Genomic DNA, 22,078 nt, shown 5'->3' with positions numbered 1-22,078 from the left:
ATCCCAAATGAATAGCAAATACCAGTCGCTGTACGGTCTGTTCTAATCGCGTGACATGTGCGTGAATATAGCGCAAAACAATTCCAAGTGTCGCGAGTGGCTTGTTCGCTTAGTGAGCAGAGAGTACGAAAACTTATCTCGCTCAAAGAAAGGGCACTCACTGGATTCGCTTATTCCTTCTAAAGGTAAATATAATAATTCGGATAAGCGAGAATCAGGAATTACAGCGAAATCCTATGAAATCTTCGGACTCCCGTACAAATAGCAAATACAAGTCGCCGTACGGGTGCCGTACGAATAGCCACTGCGAAAAAAAAACATCCGGCGAGGCCTACGACCGCGAGGGCTCTGGGAACGCAAAAAACTCCCTACCCCACCCCAACACTGAAAAAGTCACACAACACAACATCTCCGCCTTCTGGCCTGCAGAACAGGCGGGATTTTTTGGCGTTTTTCAGGCAGACGAAGGCAAGCGCAAGGCAAGCGCGGAGCGCGAGTCACGCACGACGGAAGCGTGATTCGCACCTGGAAAACGCAAAAAAAAAAAAAAAAAAAAAACGTGGCCTGTTCTGCCGGCTAGCATCCCAGAGGGACCCGGAGGTTTTTAGGCTCGTCGCGTCACGCACGACTGACTACTTGCGGTAACTGCAGAGCGTTTTCATTGCGTTTACCGTTAAAAAATACTCTTAAAAAAGGACCACTTAGCCTTCCACAGATGGCAAGATGACCAGTTTTCAGATTAATCAAGCGTCATTCTGGATTCTAGTTGTATCGGCCGCTGGAATCATCTTCGTTTGTAATGCAATCGTGAGTCTTGTGAAGAAATTTCGCCATGCGAGGCAGATGGCGGCGTTCCCCTCAGCTCCAAGCCATTGGTTTACAGGACACCTCGAGCAGGTAACTAACTGTGTTTAAAGCAATCCTTTGCAATCAACCACTAGTATACTATAGAGACCGGCAACCTAACAAATCGGTTGTCGTTCTTTCGCTGCTCTCTGGCGCTCGGAGAAGCACTAACCAGCCAACCGAGAAATGTTCCAACCGGGGTTCCAGTACCCTGCGAGTACACGGGCCTCGATCATACTAGATAAGTAAGATCGAAGGGCCTCTGCTCGCAGGGTAGGGTTCCAGTAAAGCATTGCAGGCTGATCATGTTGATTGCTTGCTTTCTTGGTTTTGTAGTTTAATTTAAACAGAAGTGAAATTAAGGACCGCTGAGCTTACGCTAGACTCCCTATTTCACTACTGAAATACAGAGGGTAGATTCCCCTTTCCCGGCCTCAACACGGAGAGAGGTTCTATTTCTTACTGACACGACTAGACTTGCGATCTTCCTTCGTCGAACGCAATTACTTAATGGAGAAAAATAACATAAAAAAACCTTTAAAAGAGATTGTTTCAGCGTGATTCATGCGATCTTCAGTTTATCAAAAATTGAATGAAATATAGTACCCCTGAATAATCCCATATATATCAGGTATACTGGTAGCTTTATAACTTTTATACAAAGAAAACGCATGCTGCGGACTGTTGCTACGAAGTGTCTGCAGGTGTCTGGTACGAAACGGCACCAGCGAGAATAAGACCGAAAAATAAATAAAAAGGTGTTGATGTTTGACAACTGGTTTAATTGAGAAAAGCTTCTTTTTAATTAAGGCTGTAAACTGTTCTATTAGTATTCTACTGCTTAATGTAAATGAAGAGACATTTTCAGGAAAGACTGTTTACACAGTTAAGCCTTTAATCATTCTGAATACTTATTATAAAGTATCATTCGTAATCGTATTCATCCAATGCGTGTAGGGAGCGTTGCGTGATATCCCAAAGGAGACTAGGTAGCCTCCCACGCAGATTCTTTGTCTCGTCACGTCACGCAGAGTAACTGTTAACAAAACTAGGCAATAAATTTTTCTTTTCCCTTTAACGCCAACTTCAACTTTTCTCTTGATACAACTACAGCTGAACCTTCCGTAAGACTGACTACCTAAAATGGATTACCCTGGAATTGCATTGTACAACAATTTCAAAAGAGACCCATCATAGTATCATGATAAACAACTGCTGTCGATTCGTTAAATCCGGAGTGCGTGACGTGCGAGCCAAAGAACGTCTGCGCGGAACTTCAGTAAAGCTACTACGGAATGAGAACGTCACAAAACAATAGGACATTATGAGAAAAACAAAGACCTTGCACGTGCGTTATAAATTTTGTTATATCTCTCCACCTTGCTCTGTCAAACAAGAACGTGAGCACATAACAGTAAAATTTCATGCCGTTCCCACCTGTTCTGTTACTGGTTAGCGCGGCCACATTGTACAAGTTGAACAAATTGTAATAATCGCGAAGTAGTGCAAGTAACGCGAACTCATAGTTTCGTTGGCGTTGCAGTTGTGGTTTCTTATAGTCCCTAATACCTTTGAAGAACTTCAATGATACCTTTCCCGATGTACATGTGTCCGTCCATACTGTTAATGACCAACGTGGCACTTGAAGTGGAAACAGCTAAAATGGAAAAAGAGAATTAAATTGAGAAAGAAATATAAAAGAAAAAAAAGAGTAGAGGGAAGCGAGGGAAACGAGTTGTTCTATTGTTCTAGGTACATCAATATCGTAGCCAGGCTACAATATAGCTGCCATGCCAGAAAACGTTCTGACGGCCACCGGAAGTTGAAGGTTTCCTTTTGCAAATTTGGCGACCCACTGGAAACAATAAAACATTTTTCAGTCCTTGTCAACAATGGAATAGTTCACTTCCGGTTACCTTCCATGGCCCATGAGAAAAACAATCGCTCTGCGCATGCGTTATAAATTTTCTTAAATTTCTTTGCCGTCTTCTGCAAGGCAACAAATTTAAAATGACCAAAATCTTAATTTTTATGGACGAGATAGTTCAGGTTGAATCAACTGGAATAACCTTGATGAACGGGTCTTCTGGCGTCTTTTGTCATTATGCTGGTGCTAAAAATGTAACATCCCCCTGACTAATGAAATAAGCACAAGCACAAAGTACGATTTGTACGCGCAATGCTGCTTGGCTCTTGTGTTTATGGTTAATGACCGATCAATTTTCGAAAAACCTCAACATTCTCATCCTTCCCCCCCCCCCTTTTTTTTTTGCTGGCTACCCCCGCCCCCCTGGCATTTGAACTTTTGTAATTTGGCTTGTTCAAATTCCGGCCCCGCGGGGCCAAAGAAAAAGTAATTTTTAAGTAATTGAGAGCGAATGTTATCTACAATGTAGTATGCCAAGAAAAAAACCCACCCCCTACCCCCCTCCTGAAAGGTCACTGGAAATTCCGAGGGGGCCTCAAAAAGCCAAACCTATTCAAGGAAATCTTGTGTGAAGGTAACCTGGAATTTCCGGAGTGTTGGATTGGGGGGGGGGGGGGGGGGGAGGGTCCAAACCAATTTAAAGACCTGTGGTAGGGGCATAGATGTTTTTTTAGAACAAGGCTATATTTGGCCTTGCTTTTATTTCGATTCACTTATGAATATTGGTGCAAAGCTGGTGGAATCAGGTATATCGGTCTTTCTTCGAGTTCTACCAAAGAAATTGTCCGGTAGAACCTTCATAATATCTTGACCAGAGCGTTGGAAGATAAAGATGATGATGATGATGGATATATCCACATTTATTAATTATTACAAATATTAAAGTCTTCTAACAACTTTGCTAATAAGTGTAAAATTAATCTATCTACTATTCCTTAAGTCCATCCTCTACATCCTTGAAATCTAGTCTTCTTTCTCATTTTTGTCACTCTCTCCTTTCCCCTTCTTCTCTTTATTAATTAATAAATTTCACTAAAATAGTTTAATTTTTTATATTTTATTTGCTCATGTTACGACAAACCCGATTAGACTAGCGCTTGCTATGTGCGGGCCACCCTGTTGTTATCCTTTTACTTATCAGAAAATAAATAAATTTCCAATAGGAGAAAGCTCCTCGCAGTTACTACGCAACTTAAGCAGTTGCGAAAAGAAAGCCAGAAAAAAAAATTCAGGCTTGAACGGGATTCGAACCCATGACCTCTGCGATGCCGGTGCAGTGCTCTACCAACTGAGCTATCAAGCCAACTGGGAGCTCGTAATATACCCGTGAAGGATGAATAAATAACTGTAATTATTAAAAACTGAATCATTGTATAATGCAATTCGAGGGATTTGATTGGCTTAGCGGCCATGGTATATGAGCCATTATACCATGGCCGAGAAATGGCGACCATTAAATTGTCTTCTGGTTATTCTTGCACAGCGAACTGATTCAGTAAGGTCTAGCAACATTTCTTGATCGTTTTTTAATAAAACAATTATTCCACTTGCGCTTGTTGGATATGAGATGATTATAGGCTATCTATCATCTCATATCCAACGCGCGCTCTTGGAATAATTGTTAAATATATGATCTTTCATCCGCAGTGGCGCCATTCTCTGGAACAGTCTTCCTTGTAACTTAAGGGAAGCAGAGTCCCTTGGGCAATTTAAACGATTACTCAAAGAACTGTAAGGCACGGCATTCGTGGAAAGCAGCGTTTTTTATTTAAATATTTTTATTATATTAGTCTTAGGCATTTTTAAAGCTGACGAATTTTGTACCGTGGATAAATAAAGATTATCGTATCGTATCGTATCGTATCGTTCAAAATATATGTTACATAAATTTACATTTAGAAAAAAAAATTGTTGTTGTTTTTGTTTAGATGAAGAAACACGATGGAGCTTCTCTGCAGTTCTTTGTTAGATGTGCTACCAAATTCAAGACATGTTATGTTATATCACGTGGTGCCCTCATGTACCCGTCGTTAGTGGTCTGTCATCCGGACACTATCAAGGTCATGCAGAGTAGCGGTGCACCTAAAGGAGCTAATTACCGATTTTTCAAAGCTTTCATTGGTAAGTGTAAGGAACATCTTTTAAAGATGGTGCTTCCTAGTACAGGAGTATTTTCAGAACCGTACCGAGGATTTTTTTGTCGGGGGGGGGGGGAACAAACTCCGCACACCCCCACAGGGGTCACCCGTATACAGACAGGAAGTTTTTGTTTGCACCCCTACACAGAAAAACCCCACTGAATTCACATTGAAGGGAGATTTTTTTTCAGTCAATAAGTTGATTTTCTTTTTATTTCGGACCAATATAGCTACAAGAAATAACTCAGCAAACTCAATTACTGTTAGAAAAAAATCAGTTTTCCAGGCGGGGCAGATTCTCCACCCTACCCCCCCCCCCCCCCCCCACCCGCTATGTACGGCCCTGATTTTCGCACAGTGCTGTTTATGACTACATTGTAGGCGGGAAAAGCAGATCTTAGCAAGGGCTATTGAAACCCAAAAAGAAAATAAGGGGCAACCACGCATTTCTTTTTTTAGAGATAATTAGGCAACAATAATTCCAAAAAACGCTCTTCTCGAGATGCGCAGAACGTATGCGCAGTAGAAAAGGAGAAAATAACAAGAAACAATGGGAAGTGCACACGCAATAAATGGAAAATAAAGTGCATTAATGAGCCAGTCAGTAGTTGGAGATAAGCGGTTCTTTTAAGAGGACTTTGAAACAGGTACAACTCTTGAATTTTAATGACTCTTCAATGGAATTCCAAACTTTAGCTCCAAAAAAACGAATGTTAAATTTGCCATAGTTGGTCCTCGCTTTAGGCAGATAGTATGAGATCTAACATGCCAATCTTGTTTGATATTGATGCACTTTGTTGATACTCTTAAAAAATCATTAAAAATTAAGGGAAATCTATTAGAGTAATAGCCATACATAAACAAAGCACAATACAAGTATAATAAGTCAATTACTTTAAGTATTCGGAAGTCAAATAAAAATTAACCGATCGTGACATGCTTGCACGCGTTTTCCCGCGCTTGTCGCGGGTGACGAGTGTTTCTTGCCGCTTGAATTCTGAATGGCTCATTGCACTGTTTATATCTGTTCTAATTGGCCAGTAATTACTTTGAGCCTGAGCCTTTCTTTACGTTTCGTTTCTTTGAACCTCACTATGAAAGCGAGGCTTCGTGCATAGCTTTTATTATGAAAATTAGTTGTCATTCAAATGTAAACAAAACTAATTTTTACATGAAAAGCTTTGTACTTATACTCGCTTTCGTAATGAGGCTCAAAGCAACTTGGAAATGGCCTGTTGGGTCATCCTCGGTCCGAAGTCTGCCAAACTTGGTCTCCATACATACTGCCCACTTCCTTAAATACTCACTCGTTGAGGTTCTTAACATGTTATTATCTATATACACCTCGGGAGATAGGTAATGTTGTGGAGAAGAAAAGATCTTTGATCGCAAGAACACAACGCTAGGCGGGTACAGACCAGATTTCGAGCCATAAATCACCTTTGATGTTCTAATTAAATGCATCACGCCCGGCTTTCAAGTTATGTCTGCATCCTCGCTGGCAAACCAGATTTGGAACGTAGCATGCTCTCTTTGTGATTGTTTTATTTCGAAGGAGACGGATTGATTGCTTCAAGTGGAGACAAGTGGTTCAAAATGAGACGGCTTCTAACGCCAGCATTTCATTTTGAGGTCCTTAAATCATACCTTAGAGTTTTTCAGGAATCCACGAACGTTCTATTGGTAAGTGGGAATTGTTTTTAGCTTCTGTCGTAAATATAAAGTTATTCGGGGGTGACCATTATGTTTATTACAACTAATTAGCCCTGTTTATACTTATTTCACAATATAAACAGACACACATCTTGCGAGTCTCAAGTATCGAGTTTGCATGAGCGGTGAAGGAACGAATGGATGGACGGACGGACTGACGAACAAGTGAGTGAGTGAGTGAGTGAGTGACTGACTGACTGACTGACTGACTGACTGACTGAATGGATGGATGGATGGATAGACGGACGGACGGACGGACGGATGGATGGACGGACGGACGGACGGACGGACGGTTGGATATGGATGGATGGATGGAGGGAGGGACGGACGGACGGACGGACGAACAAACGAATGAATGAATGGTAAAAGGAATAATAATAGTTACAGTATTTGCAGTCGGCTAAGGAGCCATTTCCTAATTTCGTGGTATAAAATGAATAAATCGAGATTGCAGCAGGGATTTTACTTCTTCTCATGCACATTTTAGGACAACTGCAGACGAAGCGTTTTTTTTGGCACAATCGCTGCGACGATTTTAAATGGGGTGTATGGGAGAGGATATAATTTACTGCATTCAGTGAATAGTGTTTGTACAGTCGACAAATCAGAGAACATCTTTTAAAATGCTAGGGCTGAGGCTGAAAGATAAACTTTGCAGTGAAAAGAAGACTTTGGCCCATCTTTCGATTTGAGTATTTAAGGTCATAACTTCTGCCGCCTATGTGAATTGTGAGGAGCAACACAATCAAACGTAAGCCATTGACATTGACATTTATTCGCCTTTTTCCCAATATATTGAGAATTAATCCATTTATAGTTTAATGTATGGCGAGGTGACCTCTTGAAATCACCAGGCTTATAGTTGAGGCCACCTCGAAGCCACTTCTGTTTAGCTCCGGTGTCAGACAAAACAGGATTTGGTTATCCCTTGTTTTGCTCTAAAATTTTCCCTTAAACTACCATTTTGGATTTCATGACGTCATATGGCTGCTTAATTCCTGTACAAAATAGAGGCAGCCATATGACGTCAGAAAATCCAAAATGGCGGCACACCGGGAAACTTAAAAGCAAAATAGGCCATAATCATACCGTTTTTCTATAAACACACAAGAGTTATTTCCACTTTATCAACTGAACTTTGGACTTTAAACATTATTTCCAACAATATAACGTCAATTCACTGAAAGAGTGGAGATGTAATCTAAAATAAGCTAAATTCCCGTTTTCTTGTCTTTTAAGGACAAGTGGTCTGCACACGAAAATGATGAGGTAGAGCTGTTCCACCACATAAGTTTGATGACGCTGGACTCTATCTTCAAGTGCGCTCTTAGTTACCAAAGCAACTGTCAGACTGACGAGTAAGTGACTTTGTATTTTCTCAGCAAGGAACTTTAGACTTGAGTGTACGAGTAAAACTTTCGAATTTCAATCCAATCATTTCCTCAGAGAACTCTCGCTCTATTTTAGGTGCCCGTAGTCAACCAGCTTAATTTTAGATTTTGGAAACCATTTAATGTATAGGTGTCCAAATTAGTAAAGGGGACTTCTACACTTCTACACAGCACTCACACGTTAATGAAGTTATTCATTCATTCATTCATTCATTCATTCATTCATTCATTCATTCATTCATTCATTCATTCATTCATTCATTCAACAAATATAACCTATCAAAAAGCAGTGGCATTTTTTATCTGCACCACTCCTATCGTGTACGTCAAAGACAGAACTATTAGTGTACTTATTAAAATGTTTGCTTGCTCCTTTCTTGTAGGTAGAATATGATCTGTAAGGCGTACACAAAGCACGTGTTCTGCAACTCTTAAGTAAATTTTCTCTTCCTCGCAGGAAAAAGAATCCCTACATTAAAGCAGTTTATGAGTCGTGTGACTCAGTCATGTCCAGGAATATGTAAGTGTCCTTCACTCTTGAATACTGTACTCGCTTGCGTTCTTAGCTACTAACTGACATTCCTATTGGCTGGCTGTCTGACTACCTGACCGATTGACTTACTGATTGGTTTACTGTCCAACTGGACATGACTGACTGACCGATTGACGGACTTACAGGTTTGCTGGGTAAGAAAAGCACTGATTGACTGGTGCTCTGACTGACGGACTGACTGACTGACTGACTGACTGACTCACTCACTCACTGACTCACTGACTGACTCACTGACTGACTCACTGACTGACTCACTGACTGACTCACTGACTCATTGACTGACTGACTGACTGAATAACTTACAGACTGACTGACTGACTGACTGACTGACTTACTCACTAATATGAGTGACTGACTGACTGACTGATTGACTGACTGACTGACTGAATGACTTACAGACTGACTGAGTGACTGACTGACTGACTGGCTGACTGACTAACTGACTGACTGACTGGATGACCTACTGACTGACTGACTGACTTATAGAGTGACTGAGTGACTGACTGACTGACTAACTGACTGACTGACTGACTGACTGAATGACTTACAGACTGACTGACTGACTGACTGACTGACTGACTGATTAGACAAGAGGGTTAGTTCCTAAAGAAACTATATTACTGCGTCGGTAGTGGAGCAGAAACGAATGGTGGTTTCGCTCTCCTGACGAAGGGCTAACGCTCAGCACTCGAATCTGTTTACAGTGTCCAAATTACCTTATCAACTCTGTTGATAAAACCAAACATGACTGACTGACTCACTGACTGACTGGCTGACTGGATAACTGGCTGAAGGAGTGACTGACAGATTGAATGATTGACTAATTGGCTGACTGAGTCCCAAGCTTACTAACTTACACTTAATTACCATTGATATTGTAACGAACGTTTAGTATAGGAGACGAAAATAATTGATAATTGATTCCATATTTTTTTTATTTTGTTTCTTCTCTAAACCAATTTATTTTTAGGAATCCTATCTTACATATAGATGCTATTTATGAAATGACAGCAGCAGGTAAACAGTACGCTAAGAACTGTGACCTCGCGCGAGGTAAAGCCAAAGAAATAATCAGAGAAAGGAGAGCTACTTTACAGGACAATGTAAGAGCGGGAAAATTGATCTTTGTAATTCTTTTCCCGTGATCTTTGGGGCGTTGCATGCTTAGATGGAGGCCTCTGGATTCCTGACGACTCACGCAAAATAAAGTGCAATACGTGTGCTGTGATAAGCAAAAAGTCACTAGTGACAAAATGCAAGAACCCTTCGTTCCTTTCGCCATGGACCCAAGCAACAAACCTGTCCCCATGTTGTTTCACACTTTTCGTTGAATGGTCTTACATAAATGGTCGGCTTCTATAAATAATTAATTCAGTAACTGGTCTATAAATTATAAAAATTGAATCGGTTTATTTACATATTAGCATGATTTTACCAGAGGTTGAATTGCAGTATGTTGATACATACAGGTTAAATTTGCTTTTTCCTTTAACAATCGCTACTTCCGCAGGTGGAACAGGAGAACCTTGAAAAAAAGAAACGTTTGGACTTCCTGGACATCCTACTATCAGCAAGGGTAATATGAATTTAAACGCTGTCAAACGTAAAAAACTAAGCAAAGAGCATTAAAGATAAGGCTTTCGCTTTGAGAGCTCAAAGCTAAAAATTTTTCGTGAGTCTGTGAGTTTACTAAATCATTTTACAGTGATTTACTAAAAAAAAAATTTTGATGTTTTTAAAATGAAGTATGTCACCCCGGCATTCAAACGGTAAGCACAGACACAAAGTGTCGATCATTTTCCGCATAATTCACTTTAAGATACTAGAAACTTTTTTACTTAATTATTTTATGATTTAGTAAATTATTACATTAATAAATATTAACACGTTTAATTGTGAGGGAGGAAGGTCGCTGGGGTTTTAGGGTCTTTGATTTCTCGGTGTCGCGATCTGCCTGGGTCAGTCCCAGCTTAGATATTTTCATGTAACAGCGTTCTTCTGGTTAGCACGTTTGAACCAGTTAGCTTATAAAGGTAGGTCTTACAAGCCATGTGGCCCAGTCGCGACAACCGGAAATTGTTAAATCCCTCTACGAATGAAGTGACCACTGCTGTTGTTGTTTAGTGTATCAACCGTACCTAGGCACAATCCCACATTCTGCAGAGCTTCAACTTTTTACTGTGATCAAATACTCGCTGTCCGTCTGTCTGTTTTTCTATTTGTCGTCTGTCTGTTTTTCTATCCCTCGTCTGTCTGTCTGTCTGTCTGTCTGACAATTACTATCTCCTCTCCTGTTGCTATTCCAACGCATGTTCGCTTTGGTACCCATCTATACTTAACAAATCGAAGGTAATTTTCCATGGTCTATAAGAGTATAGACCCTAAAAAGTTTCCGTCGATTTGTTTTTTACAATAACATGGAAAAAGTACGAGGGGGATTGACTTTCTTTTTCGTTGAGAAAGCGCGCGCGTTACATCTGACGTCAGTTTTAATGTGACTGTCTGTACTCTTGGGCCCGGTTCAAACGTCGCGTTTCACATGCGCCGAATATGACTCCTATTTTAGTCGACTAAAATAATTAAATGCGGCATTTGATTCAGACGTCGAATTTAATGGTGCCGAATTTAACTCCGTCCGCCTTCAATGTTTTTGTTTCCGTGCTACCAGTTGACGAATGCGGCTTGTTTGCAGTAATATCGTCATTGCCAACAGCGTGCTGAAAAGGCGCGAGTCGAGTTAAAGCCAAGATGACCCATCTTGGCTTTCACTCGACCCGCCTCTTTTCATCGTTTCATTGAAGCACGTCTCACAATATGCCACAGATTTTCCCTCTTTCCACCCAGGAGTGTCCTTTTCATTTTCAAACACCGAGCGCCTCATACAATAATAATTGCTATACGTCAAACAAGTATATTTTGTTTTTAAAAAGCACGAACTGCACATTCCTTCACTTCCTGCCATTTTTTCAAAGTGCTGTTTATACTCTTCTGCGCATGGCATTTACGGATTGTGTTTACAAAATGAATAATAATAATTTACTATAATTTATGTATTATATTCGGCACATGTGAAATGCGACGTCTAAATCAAATGTCGAACTTAAGTCGAATATTCGACTGTTTCAGTCGCAGATTCGACATAAGTCGAATTTAATTCGAAACTGTCGAATTTAATTGATTCAAACGTCGCATTTCACATGCAGTTAATTCTCGAGTTTTATTCGGCACATGTGAAATGCGACGTTTGAACAGGGCCTTATAGACAATAGCTATGAGCCAATCAGCGCGCCGGAATTTTGACAGTTATTGTAAAAAATCTGGTTGGAGACATTGTGATGCAAAATTTCTGTCAAAGAAAACAACTTCACGTGAAGCCAGCCAACGATCATCCATCTTCAAAATAAACGTGCGATGGCAAACACTTTTCCCTGTGACATCACCGCGCTTCTAATGAATCCAACTAATGAGTCACTTAAATGAAATCAGGAATTCCGTTGTTTTCTGCATTGGTCTCTGATTGTACGCTGCATGTTTCAGGATGAACGTGGAGAAGGTTTGACGGAGGAGGAAATCATTTCCGAAGTCATGACGTTTTCGTTTGCAGGACACGATACAACGGCGAGTTGTAAGTATAACAACTGTGCATTTGCGTAAAAGTCAGGCTGAAATTTGCTGATGATGGCTGTACGATAAAAATCTTACCCTCCCTTTTTTAAAACACAAATTTCTATGCAATGGTGGCTTGGTTAGACCTGGCTTTTGAAACTTGAACTTAGTCATGGCACTATGAAGACGTCGAACTGTTACTGATTCAAATCCGTTCTTTATTAAAAATTAACAAAAATAACTCTGAAGTTGCTACTGCTCACCTTCTCACAGTAACAGCAAATGGCAAATGCAGGAAAATCGTGGTCACGTGGTTGTTTAATGCAGTGCCTTTACGATAGTGGTTAAAACTGGTCAATTGCTTGTCTTAGTAGTTAAGGTTAATCGATGAAGCTTATTCACAAACCTTTTTTATCTTTTCTTTATCTAACAATAATAAAAAGCTATCTCATGGACATTGTACAATCTGGCCCGTTTTACGGAACACCAGGAAAAATGTCGAGAGGAGGTTGAAGAAGTGTTTGGAGATGAGGAAGAGTTTGAATGGTGAGTATTACGATGTAGTGAAAGTCTTGAAATCAACCTACTCACCGAGGAAGCCAAACAATAAACCGACTGATTGAGTGACTGACTGACTGACTGACTGACTGGCTGACTGACTGACTGACTGACTGACTGACTGACTGACTGACTGATTGACTGGTTGGCTGGCTGGCTGTCTTGCTGACTGACTCACCGACCGGCCGGCTGGCTGGCTGGCTGGTTGCCTGGCTGGCTGACTCAGCCGGTCCGGCTGACTGACTGGCTTACTGACGAACTTGCAATGAGCCGTAATGATTCCATGCCACTCGACGCGATCCTCCGCTAGTGTAAGACTTATCTCTTCCACTTCATTTACGACGGCATGCTGTGTATCACCTCCCGGGGAGATGGGGCGGATGGGCGTTCCTGGATTCATGTGGAATTGACTGATAAGGTGTGTGTAAACCACTGCAGACCTGTGCGGCTAGGTAAGACTTGCCGTGTGCTTGATTCTCCACTGGCAGCGGACGAAGAGACGTATGCTTCCGCATTACGATAAGCTAACAGCCCAAGCAGTGCGCATTATTTGAGCGCTTTTATAAATCATTTAAACTTTCTTTTGAAGGAACGATCTTAATAAACTGAAGTATCTTCAGATGTGCATCAAGGAGTCAAACAGGCTGCATTCCGTTGTCCCCTCAACGAGCCGTTTGTTGGACAAACCTTACGAAATAGATGGAAAAGTGGTACCTGAAGGTTAGCCTGTAATGCTTATAGGTTAGACTGGGTTACAGTTGAGTGTCGGAAAACCTCACTGGGATTACAAACTTTAAATAAGAAACGAAAGACCAAGAGGATTCTGCTAGTTGTAGTAAAATAACGTCATCGTGAAAATCACCAGACTTACCGGAATACGGGGATGTTGTGTTGCGTCATAATGGTATTCCCTTGTGTTTTTAAATTATTATTTATATATTCATAATTTTAATAATACAGTTTTAGATTTTAGCTTTTACTATTTGTGACGCACTTAAATTTGGTAATATGTTTATGGAATTTGTGCCGCGGTACAAGTAATGATTATTATTTTTGCAGGGACATGGGTGATATCTCATTTATTTTCCTTGCATCGCAATCCACATGTGTGGGAGGACCCAGAGGTGATGTGAAATGTAGTGTCAATGGATTACAAATAAAGACGGCAAAACCAGGTCTTGTGCATGGCAATGTATTTTAAGGTTTTGCCTTCTTTGCATGCTTATGATGTACAATTTAACTCTATTTGACCCCCTTCGTGGTTTTTTCTTGTAAAAAAAAAACACCACTTGCAAATCTACCACAGAAGTTCACTTTAAGCTTCTCATTCTAATTAGGCCCCAGTTTGTACCAATTTAGAGGTCAGATTTAAAACAATTAAGTGGCTCGCTCTTGGTTCCTGTCGACTATGATAGCGGCGATAGATGAGCCAATTGAAGCCTCGGGCTTGCCGAGAATATGGTAAGGTCAGTTCAAGATTGCACGAAGATTTCTTCCGAGCTATGGACTTTAGGTGTTGGTACACGAAACAACGTGAAAGTCATTGCATCAAGGTGTTTTCGTCTATAATATAAGTTAGTGTAATTACTTAGGTGATTAACGAGATCCTGTTTATCTGATTGGTCGAGGATTGCGTCATATCCTGCTATAATCACCTCGCGCGAGGTGATTATAGCGGGAGCACTAATTTTCAAAATGGCCGCTCAGCGATTTGTTGACGTTTCTGAGGAAGAAGTAAATAGGATGGAAGAAAATGCAATTCCGGAAGGCACTAAAGATGCAGCTAAGTCCGGGGTGACACTTTTCGAAGGCAAGATATGAAATTTTGCTAATTATAATAAAAAAAAACCCTTGTAAATTGCAGTGGTAATGTTGTCGATGTCGATGGCTTAAAATAAAAACAACAAATTAAGTTAAATAGGCCTTATCACGGTTTTCGACGCCATTTTGACGAGTAGGCAAACAGACTTGAAATTACAGTGTTTGTATGGAAATCAGATGTCAAATTACTTTCATAAAACATCGCTTCTGAAAAATTCATGAATTGGAAACTTTTAGCACTAGGAAAAGGATTTTAGGGAAAAAAATGCGAGGGATGTAGCTGTGTCAGAAAGCGTCCAGTCGTGTTTTGAACTTTCCATACATTTGTCTGTAAAGCGAACCAGCCGTGAACTGCTACTAAAAATAGTTCGCGGGAAAAAATACAGGAAAATGTATGGAAAGTTCAAAACACGACTGGACGCTTTCTGGCACAGTTACATCCCTCCAATTTTTTTCTTAAAGTCCATTTTCTAATGCCAAAAGTTTCCAATTCATGAATTTTTCAGAAGCGATGTTTTATCAAAATTATTTGACATGGGGTTTCCATACAAACACTGTAATTTCAAGTCTGTTTGCCTACTCGTCAAAATGGCGTCGAAAACCGTGATAAGGCCTATTCGCGCAAGAATTTCTTTATTTAACAAAATGATTTCTCCAACAAAACAAATTTAAGACAGAATTTGCAAGCATGGAAGTAAACGAGACGAAAAAATGTCTCTCTGAGTTTTACGTTTCAGTGAAGAGAAAAGACGGCAGTTTTTATAATCTGAAACTAGCTTGTTGTCGGTTCGAGCGGCTTTCGACCACCATCTAAAGTCATCGCCTCGCAACAAAAAATTTTCATCTGCGACAACCGTGTACTTGTTTAGTGAAGCCAATAGAGAACTTAATTCCTACCTGAAGCATCTTCCCTTCGAGAGCAATTTATAAAAGTCCGTTAACCGGCGAAGTCATCAAGGGAGCTTAAGCAACGACGACGGCGACGGCAACGACTACGCCGCAAAACAATAAGCTTAATGAAGAAAAACAATCGCTCTGCACGTGCGTTTCACATTTTGGTACATTTCTTTGCCGTCCTCTGCAAAACAATCGGAGTTTAAGAAACGAGGACGGCAACGGTAACGAGAACGCCACAAACAATGGGCTTAATGAACAAAAACAATCGCTTAATTTGCACGTGCGTTTTACATTTTGGTACATTTCTTTGCCGTCCTCTGCAAAACAACAACGTGAAATGACAAAATTTTAGGTTTTCTCGAGAATAGGAGCGTATGACGCAAAATCTTCTTTATTTTTCCTTACTTTGACGTCGTTCATATTAATTTAGTTCCTGGAGAGTTCGCCAGCATTTTCCAAAATAAACAAATTTAAATGATTGCGAAAGAGTTACAAAAACGAGAAGTTATATTTTTAAATGATGTTCTCGTTACCGTTGCCGTCCTGGTTTCTCAAACTCCCTATCGACTTGAAATGACCGCATTGAAGGTTTTGTGGAGAACGTGAAGGCATGACGGTGAATTTTTCATTTTCTTTCTTGGCTTGTACGCCACTCCTACCAATTTGGTTCCTGGATAGTTCGCCATTTTTGTAAAAGTTGAGCGAGTTGAAATAATTGCGAAGTAGCACAAATGAAATCAAGATTTATTTTCGGGTGACGTTTTCGTTGCCGTTGCCGTTGCCGTCGTCATTGCTTAAGCTCCCTAATATTTGCGATAAAGTGCTATCTCTAACTCTTGTTATCCTCGAGCTTTACACCAAACAGCCTGGCTCATCTCCATCTATTTTGGTAAACGGGTCGGAGAAATCCAACATTCATTCACAGAAGTCAATGTTTCGTCTCAATGACATTCTGATTGAGGCATGTGTAGTTTATCGATTGAGCATGTGATCGGCTGACTGCGCGTCTCTGTTCATTGACGCGTGACAATTTGAAACAAAGAAACAAAATTGACATTTTTCGGACGGTTCTTGTTTGTCTCATTTGCCTCAGGCTCAGTAATTATAAATATTGGTGAATATTCACCAATATTTACTTCGCCTTCGGCGAATACTTGTTAAGTATTCATTGCTATACTTTCATTGTTCTGTTTTGCAGAAATATGATCCTCTTCGGTTCACTAACGAAAACATGAAAGCAAAGTCCCCATTCGCGTACGTTCCTTTCTCTGCTGGACCCAGGTAAAAATTTTTGCATTCTTTTTTTTTTTTCAGTAAGCTGCGTTCATGCAGAGGCGCTCAACAGTTCGTTTCGGTGGGGTATCTGTTCGGAAAGACATAACCCGCCTCAGAAATTCGGATTAAATTGTGAAGGAAAACAAACTGACGTTTTCCGCTTTGGTGAAAAGTCACCTGAAACTTTTGCAACACCGAAAAACTACCCCCTTTTGTTTGCGGAAGGGGTAAATACATTGTTAAAGTGCCTTCGGGAAGCCAACAGCAGTTTAAAGTTTAAGCTAAACAATCGGAACAGGTTAAACTGTATCGGGAGCCTGTTACCCAGAGCGTGCCACTCACAGACTTATTTACTTTTAGATTAAAGTTCCCATAAATTCTGTCTCCCACGACTCCCACAAGAACCTTACTAACCAGTCTCCAGCTTTGCAGAATTCCCACGTGAACCGGAATTTGAATCTTGGCCGGAAATGGTATTCCTATGTCTTACTAAAAATAGACCTTTCTTTGAAATCGCAGTAGCAAAGACCTAGTATGGCAGCTCTATGCTCCGAGTAATGGGCACCTGACTGTGTTAACTTAGTTACACAAATTTTACTTTTTTAAAAAAGGTCAAAAAATGACGTGGGAATGTAGGAAACAACATTTTGCTTTAAGTTCTCGGTGGGTGCACCTCTACATTCACCTAGCTGATTGATCGTTTTTACCGTAAAAAATTTTTACTTTTACGCGAAAACTGTACCCCTCTATCCTGACGGATATATACTGCGGACTTCCTGCGTCGGTTTGTTGGGCAACGACTGAAACTACTAAAAAGAGATAAAAATCAGTCATTTTATTGAACGCGAGAAGGTGGGCGATTTGTCTGACTGTAAAATTGTCCAACGATTTCAACCAACAACAGTGCAAAATTACATATTCTTCGGTCATCCAAACCAAAAACACATTCCAGTCTTAGTGAAAGATGTGGATCTGTCCTTTGACTTTTTATTATTGTATCTATTGGCATGTTCACTTTAGAGAACTATTGTGTAAGTTTGATAAAGCTGAATCCTAAAGGTTTCTTTTCAAGTGGTTTTGAACATTCTAATGTTCTGATGCTTTGCAGTCAGAAGTTTTGAAAATCGGAGAATTTAGTAAGTTAAAGTGTTACTAGTTGATGGGTGACACAAAATTTAACAGCCTGGGATCTTAAAAGAACTCTGAGTTTAACTGGATTTTGGTTAATGTTATTTTGGTTAATATTATGTCTTTTACGCCTTCAGAAATTGCATCGGCCAAGCGTTTGCTATGGCTGAGGTGAAGACCACGGTAGCAATGATTCTTCGCAAGTAAGTGAAACGAATTAATTTTTCAACCAGAGAAATCAGTATCAAGAAAGTCGAAGCGTGAACAATCTCCCAGGAAAGAAAATGACTCCAAAGTCTTAGCCATTTATTCTCTTTTCACAGGTTTGAGTTGAGCGTCGCTGCACACAACATCATACCGGACGAAGATCTGCAACCTCATGTAATTCTTCGAGCGAAAAACGGCATCAAAGTGAAACTTTCATCTCGGGCCAAGGCTTGAAGAGAAGTGAAAACAAACAGTTCGGTCATGGATTTTATGGCGCTTATTTGACTAAACACCAAACTCAACTCGTACGTGGTTTAGAAATTAGTAATCCTGGAAGTAATAACTTGTCGAATTATTACTATTAGCTATAAATTTACTGTCATTCTATCAACGAATGCTGTAAACTGATTGGCTCAGGTACTATCTATGTAAAAAGAATCCACCAAACAGAACAAGATGGCGACTAACACAGCCAATAGGCACATAGAAAGCCATACATTTTTTTTTTTTGCGAATTTCGTCCCTGGGCTAAATACATTGGTATGCTGGGTTTGAAGTTAAAAGAACTTTCCCGTGCGTTTTTAGGACCGTTTTCAGGGTTTTTCTACGCTTAGGATCGTGGGTAAGTGTACCAATCGCCATCTTTTTTTGGTACGGCGGATTGGAACATCGCTGTTTAATTCTCTTTCACAAACCCAATTAGTATTTTTTTAAGACCCTAATTAGAGGGCAATTCTGAGTCTTACTTGGATAGCTCTCCGAGGTGGGAGTCGGAGAGCCATGTAATCATTATTTCTCAAATTTTATTACTTACCAGCCTATAGAGTGTGTGCACGACGGCCATGTTAGAGGACCGAAACAAAACAATGATTTTCCTTTGGGAAATATATTCTATTTTTATGCAAATGTATCTTCTATTGTTTTAGTCCTCCAGCATAGCCGCCGTACACGTACTCTATTAATTTTTTTGTTAATTCTTTGTCAGGACTAATTTCAGTTACACTTTTAGCAGAATGCAGTTAAGATTTTACATTACAATCAATGTAATAACAATTGTAACTTCACGTTAAATAAGGAAGAGAAAAAAAGGAACGCAGCTACAAGAATAAAAAAAGTGACGAAACAAAGATTAGAAGATTGAAAAAAATGAGAAGGAAGAGAGATCAACCTCCTACCCAGAGTCCTCAGGCTATTTTGGCCAGCGGTTAGTCACTGGTGGAGACGCTGGAGAACCCCTTATTTTACCTCAATAAACCTGCGGTGAAAAAATTTCAGTATCCCAGAATCTCTCGTGACGAGCAACCGCTGGCCGCAGAGCCTGAGCACTCTTCAATCTGGTACTCAGTATCCTCAGTTGCCATGTGCTTGAAGTAATAGATCAAACACGAGGAAGAGTGTTTCCTCCGATTTCCAAACACCGGGAAGTAGGTTGGAAAAACGAGGCGCAGCCGAGTTGTTTTTAACCAACTTCGAAGTGTTTGGAATTAGGTGGAAACACTCTTTCGAGTGTTTGATATAGCTTCTCAAACTATTGATAATTCTTGGAGAAATTCGAAGCAAAAGGTCACCAAATTTTATTAGAATTAAGATCACATTTCCAAACCTCCTTCACGGTAGTGATTTCCTTCGTTTTCTCTTCATGAATTATTAATGAGTTTGAGAATGTTAAATCATAAATATTTTAAGGAGGCTTAGGCCTTCTTATAAGTTTATAAGTTTATTTTAAGCTCTCGCACAAATATGCACATTTAAGATTTACAGTTAACAGAAAAATAACACATTTATAAAAGAAAAAAACAAACGAAGAAATTCAGTTAACAGAAGGTTGTGTGTGCAGAGTTTCTGGCATCCAAATAGTATACTATAAATCGAGTGGGTGATCCAAAATTAAAGGAAACAACAGTGAACAATCAAAACATTAAGATTATGTACTAGATTTCATGAAAAGGAGGGTGTAATTACGTTTTCTCACGAGCACTTGGTTGCAATTGGCTGTATGTTAAAAATTCTGAAGAGTACTTGTTTGGTATCTGGTCGACAGCTGGTAGTGTTTACACCGTTTGTCCCTATGGAAGGTTAAAAAATGTGACGAAGTTATTTAGCGTCATAGTTACAACCAAGCTGAAGTTGAGACTTCTCTGTTTACAATAGAAGTGATCTGGGACTGTTTCCCAGCTACATCCGGTATTGGGAGTCTCATATTGTAGGCCACGTTCCAACTGTAGTTGGAAGAGTGTCCGCCATTTTAGCTTCTTAGCGTTCAGACCAGGGTTCGGCCTCTTGGCATTTGAGGTAATTTAAAGCAACAAAGTTATTCCAACAGAGTTTTGCCATTTACACCCTACTTAACAGTGATTTATTAGCAAACCTCTTTATTTGAAAACTTAAGTCACATAATTTAAGGCAATGCGTTTTTAGATGTTGACTTACGATACCGTAAGCTGCTGCTTATAAGCCCTGGGCTTATACAGCTTCGTAAGGGGTTTTTGATGGGCTTATAAACGGAAGGGCTTATATCCGAGGGGGCTTGTTACCGGAATCAAACCGTTTCAAAACGAGCTAAAGCAGTGTTGATCGAAAAACGTCAAGTTGATCCTGCGTTAATATAAGTTCAAGCCTGTTAACTCAGTGTTGTCAGGAGCTTATCAAGCTCCTGGTGTTGTACATAAATACTACAGTAAAGCATTGAAAAGTTACTTTAATGGTATTTTACAGCAACGTTATACGGCCACTTATATTGGTGAGACCGATAGGAATTTAAACATACGACTGACTACAAATAAACGATCAACTAGAAATGGTGGTATCAACGATCACATTGCTGAGCACCGGTTACAACCATACCACAGAATCGACTGGGACTCTGCCAAGTGCGTTACCTACAATACAAATTACTATCAACGCTCACTCTGGAAAGCTGGTTTACTAACTTAGAACAAACGACTTCCGCTCAGGTTGTCGAAACGTCAGTCCATGTCACCTCAAGCAGTCCTTCTCAGGACTACACTCACCCGGATGATCATAATTTACGTACTTATGACATGACTCCAAGGTTCAAACCATTTACAGATTGTTACTTTTATTCTCTGAACTAGTATGAAATACTTTCAATCTGTTACTACGTAAACTTTAATTTTTGCATTGCCTGTGTTTGTAAGTTACTTTTCTTAAGTGTTCCTGTATTCGTCTTGTCCCGCCTCGATTAGTTTTGTAGCTATTTGCGGGACAAGCCCATTCATTGTTATTTTTCAAATAAGTTGTTGTTGATTTTACAGTAGTTAAATAAAGAGTAGATCCCTTAATGATAAGGATTAAACTCAAATCAAACTTCACGTTAGAGCGAAGAACAATTCAGCTAACTCGCCAGTGCAGTAAGTGGGCATCGTATCTACAAAATAAAGAAACTAACAGTTTCATTGTGTTATGGCTACTATTTTTTGCCACTTGACATGATACCGTGATGCGTGATGCTTTGAAAAGAATTAAGACAATAGTAGCAGGCATAAATAGCAAAACAAGTAAAACAGTAATAATAATAATAATAATAATAATAATAATAATAATAATAATAATAATAATAATAATAATAATAATCTTCTGAACCAAACCCATATGAATTAGCTTTTATATATGAGATGTTGATATTTTACAATGACAGCAAACTGTAAAATCACTTAGGTTTTAATAGAATCAAACTGCATCTGGTATATTTTATTCTTGTAAATAATAAAGTTATCATTACAATAATAATAATAATAATAAATAATAATAATAATAATAATAATAATAATAATAATCTCTTTATTAAAATATTCCAAGTAAAATGTTATTTACAGGTTAAAAGTAGCTATTAAAACTTAACAATTCTTTTCGATAAAAAAGACTTCTATTCTCTATCGCTACGCTCAGCCGAATAGAAATCATTTCTAATGTAAGTGGAATGAGTAATGAACACAACAGTAGTGGAGGGAGCCGCCAGTAATTATCGTTTATTACAATAGTACAGTGCCAAGATACA

At 39.6% G+C, this 22,078-nt stretch overlaps 1 protein-coding gene across 2 annotated transcripts; it reads left to right on the top strand.

Annotated features, from left to right (window-relative positions):
* The first annotated feature begins 632 nt into the window (after positions 1-632).
* Positions 633-18,300, top strand: LOC146467217 (cytochrome P450 4F11-like). 2 transcript variants are annotated; one of them, XM_085126288.1, is made up of 14 exons: positions 633-897; positions 4,702-4,894; positions 6,467-6,594; positions 7,864-7,982; positions 8,473-8,535; positions 9,539-9,671; positions 10,079-10,144; positions 12,106-12,193; positions 12,618-12,720; positions 13,322-13,452; positions 13,792-13,856; positions 16,649-16,731; positions 17,991-18,056; positions 18,177-18,300. In XM_085126288.1, the coding sequence occupies exons 1-14, from the start codon at positions 724-726 to the stop codon at positions 18,292-18,294; spliced, it is 1,530 nt and encodes a 509-aa protein (XP_084982414.1). In that variant the 5' UTR covers positions 633-723; the 3' UTR covers positions 18,295-18,300. The 2 variants fall into 2 exon arrangements, 1 of the variants encoding a protein (XP_084982414.1); XR_014867841.1 differs by lacking the exon at positions 18,177-18,300 and having other exon boundaries at positions 13,792-13,907; positions 17,991-18,012.
* Positions 18,301-22,078: the final 3,778 nt, after the last annotated feature.

Source organism: Pavona decussata, unplaced genomic scaffold (assembly GCF_977016875.1).
Source record: "Pavona decussata unplaced genomic scaffold, jaPavDecu1.1 SCAFFOLD_137, whole genome shotgun sequence".
In the NCBI taxonomy this organism is placed as follows: Eukaryota; Metazoa; Cnidaria; class Anthozoa; order Scleractinia; family Agariciidae; genus Pavona; species Pavona decussata.
This window is presented reverse-complemented; position numbering and strand designations above follow the sequence as displayed.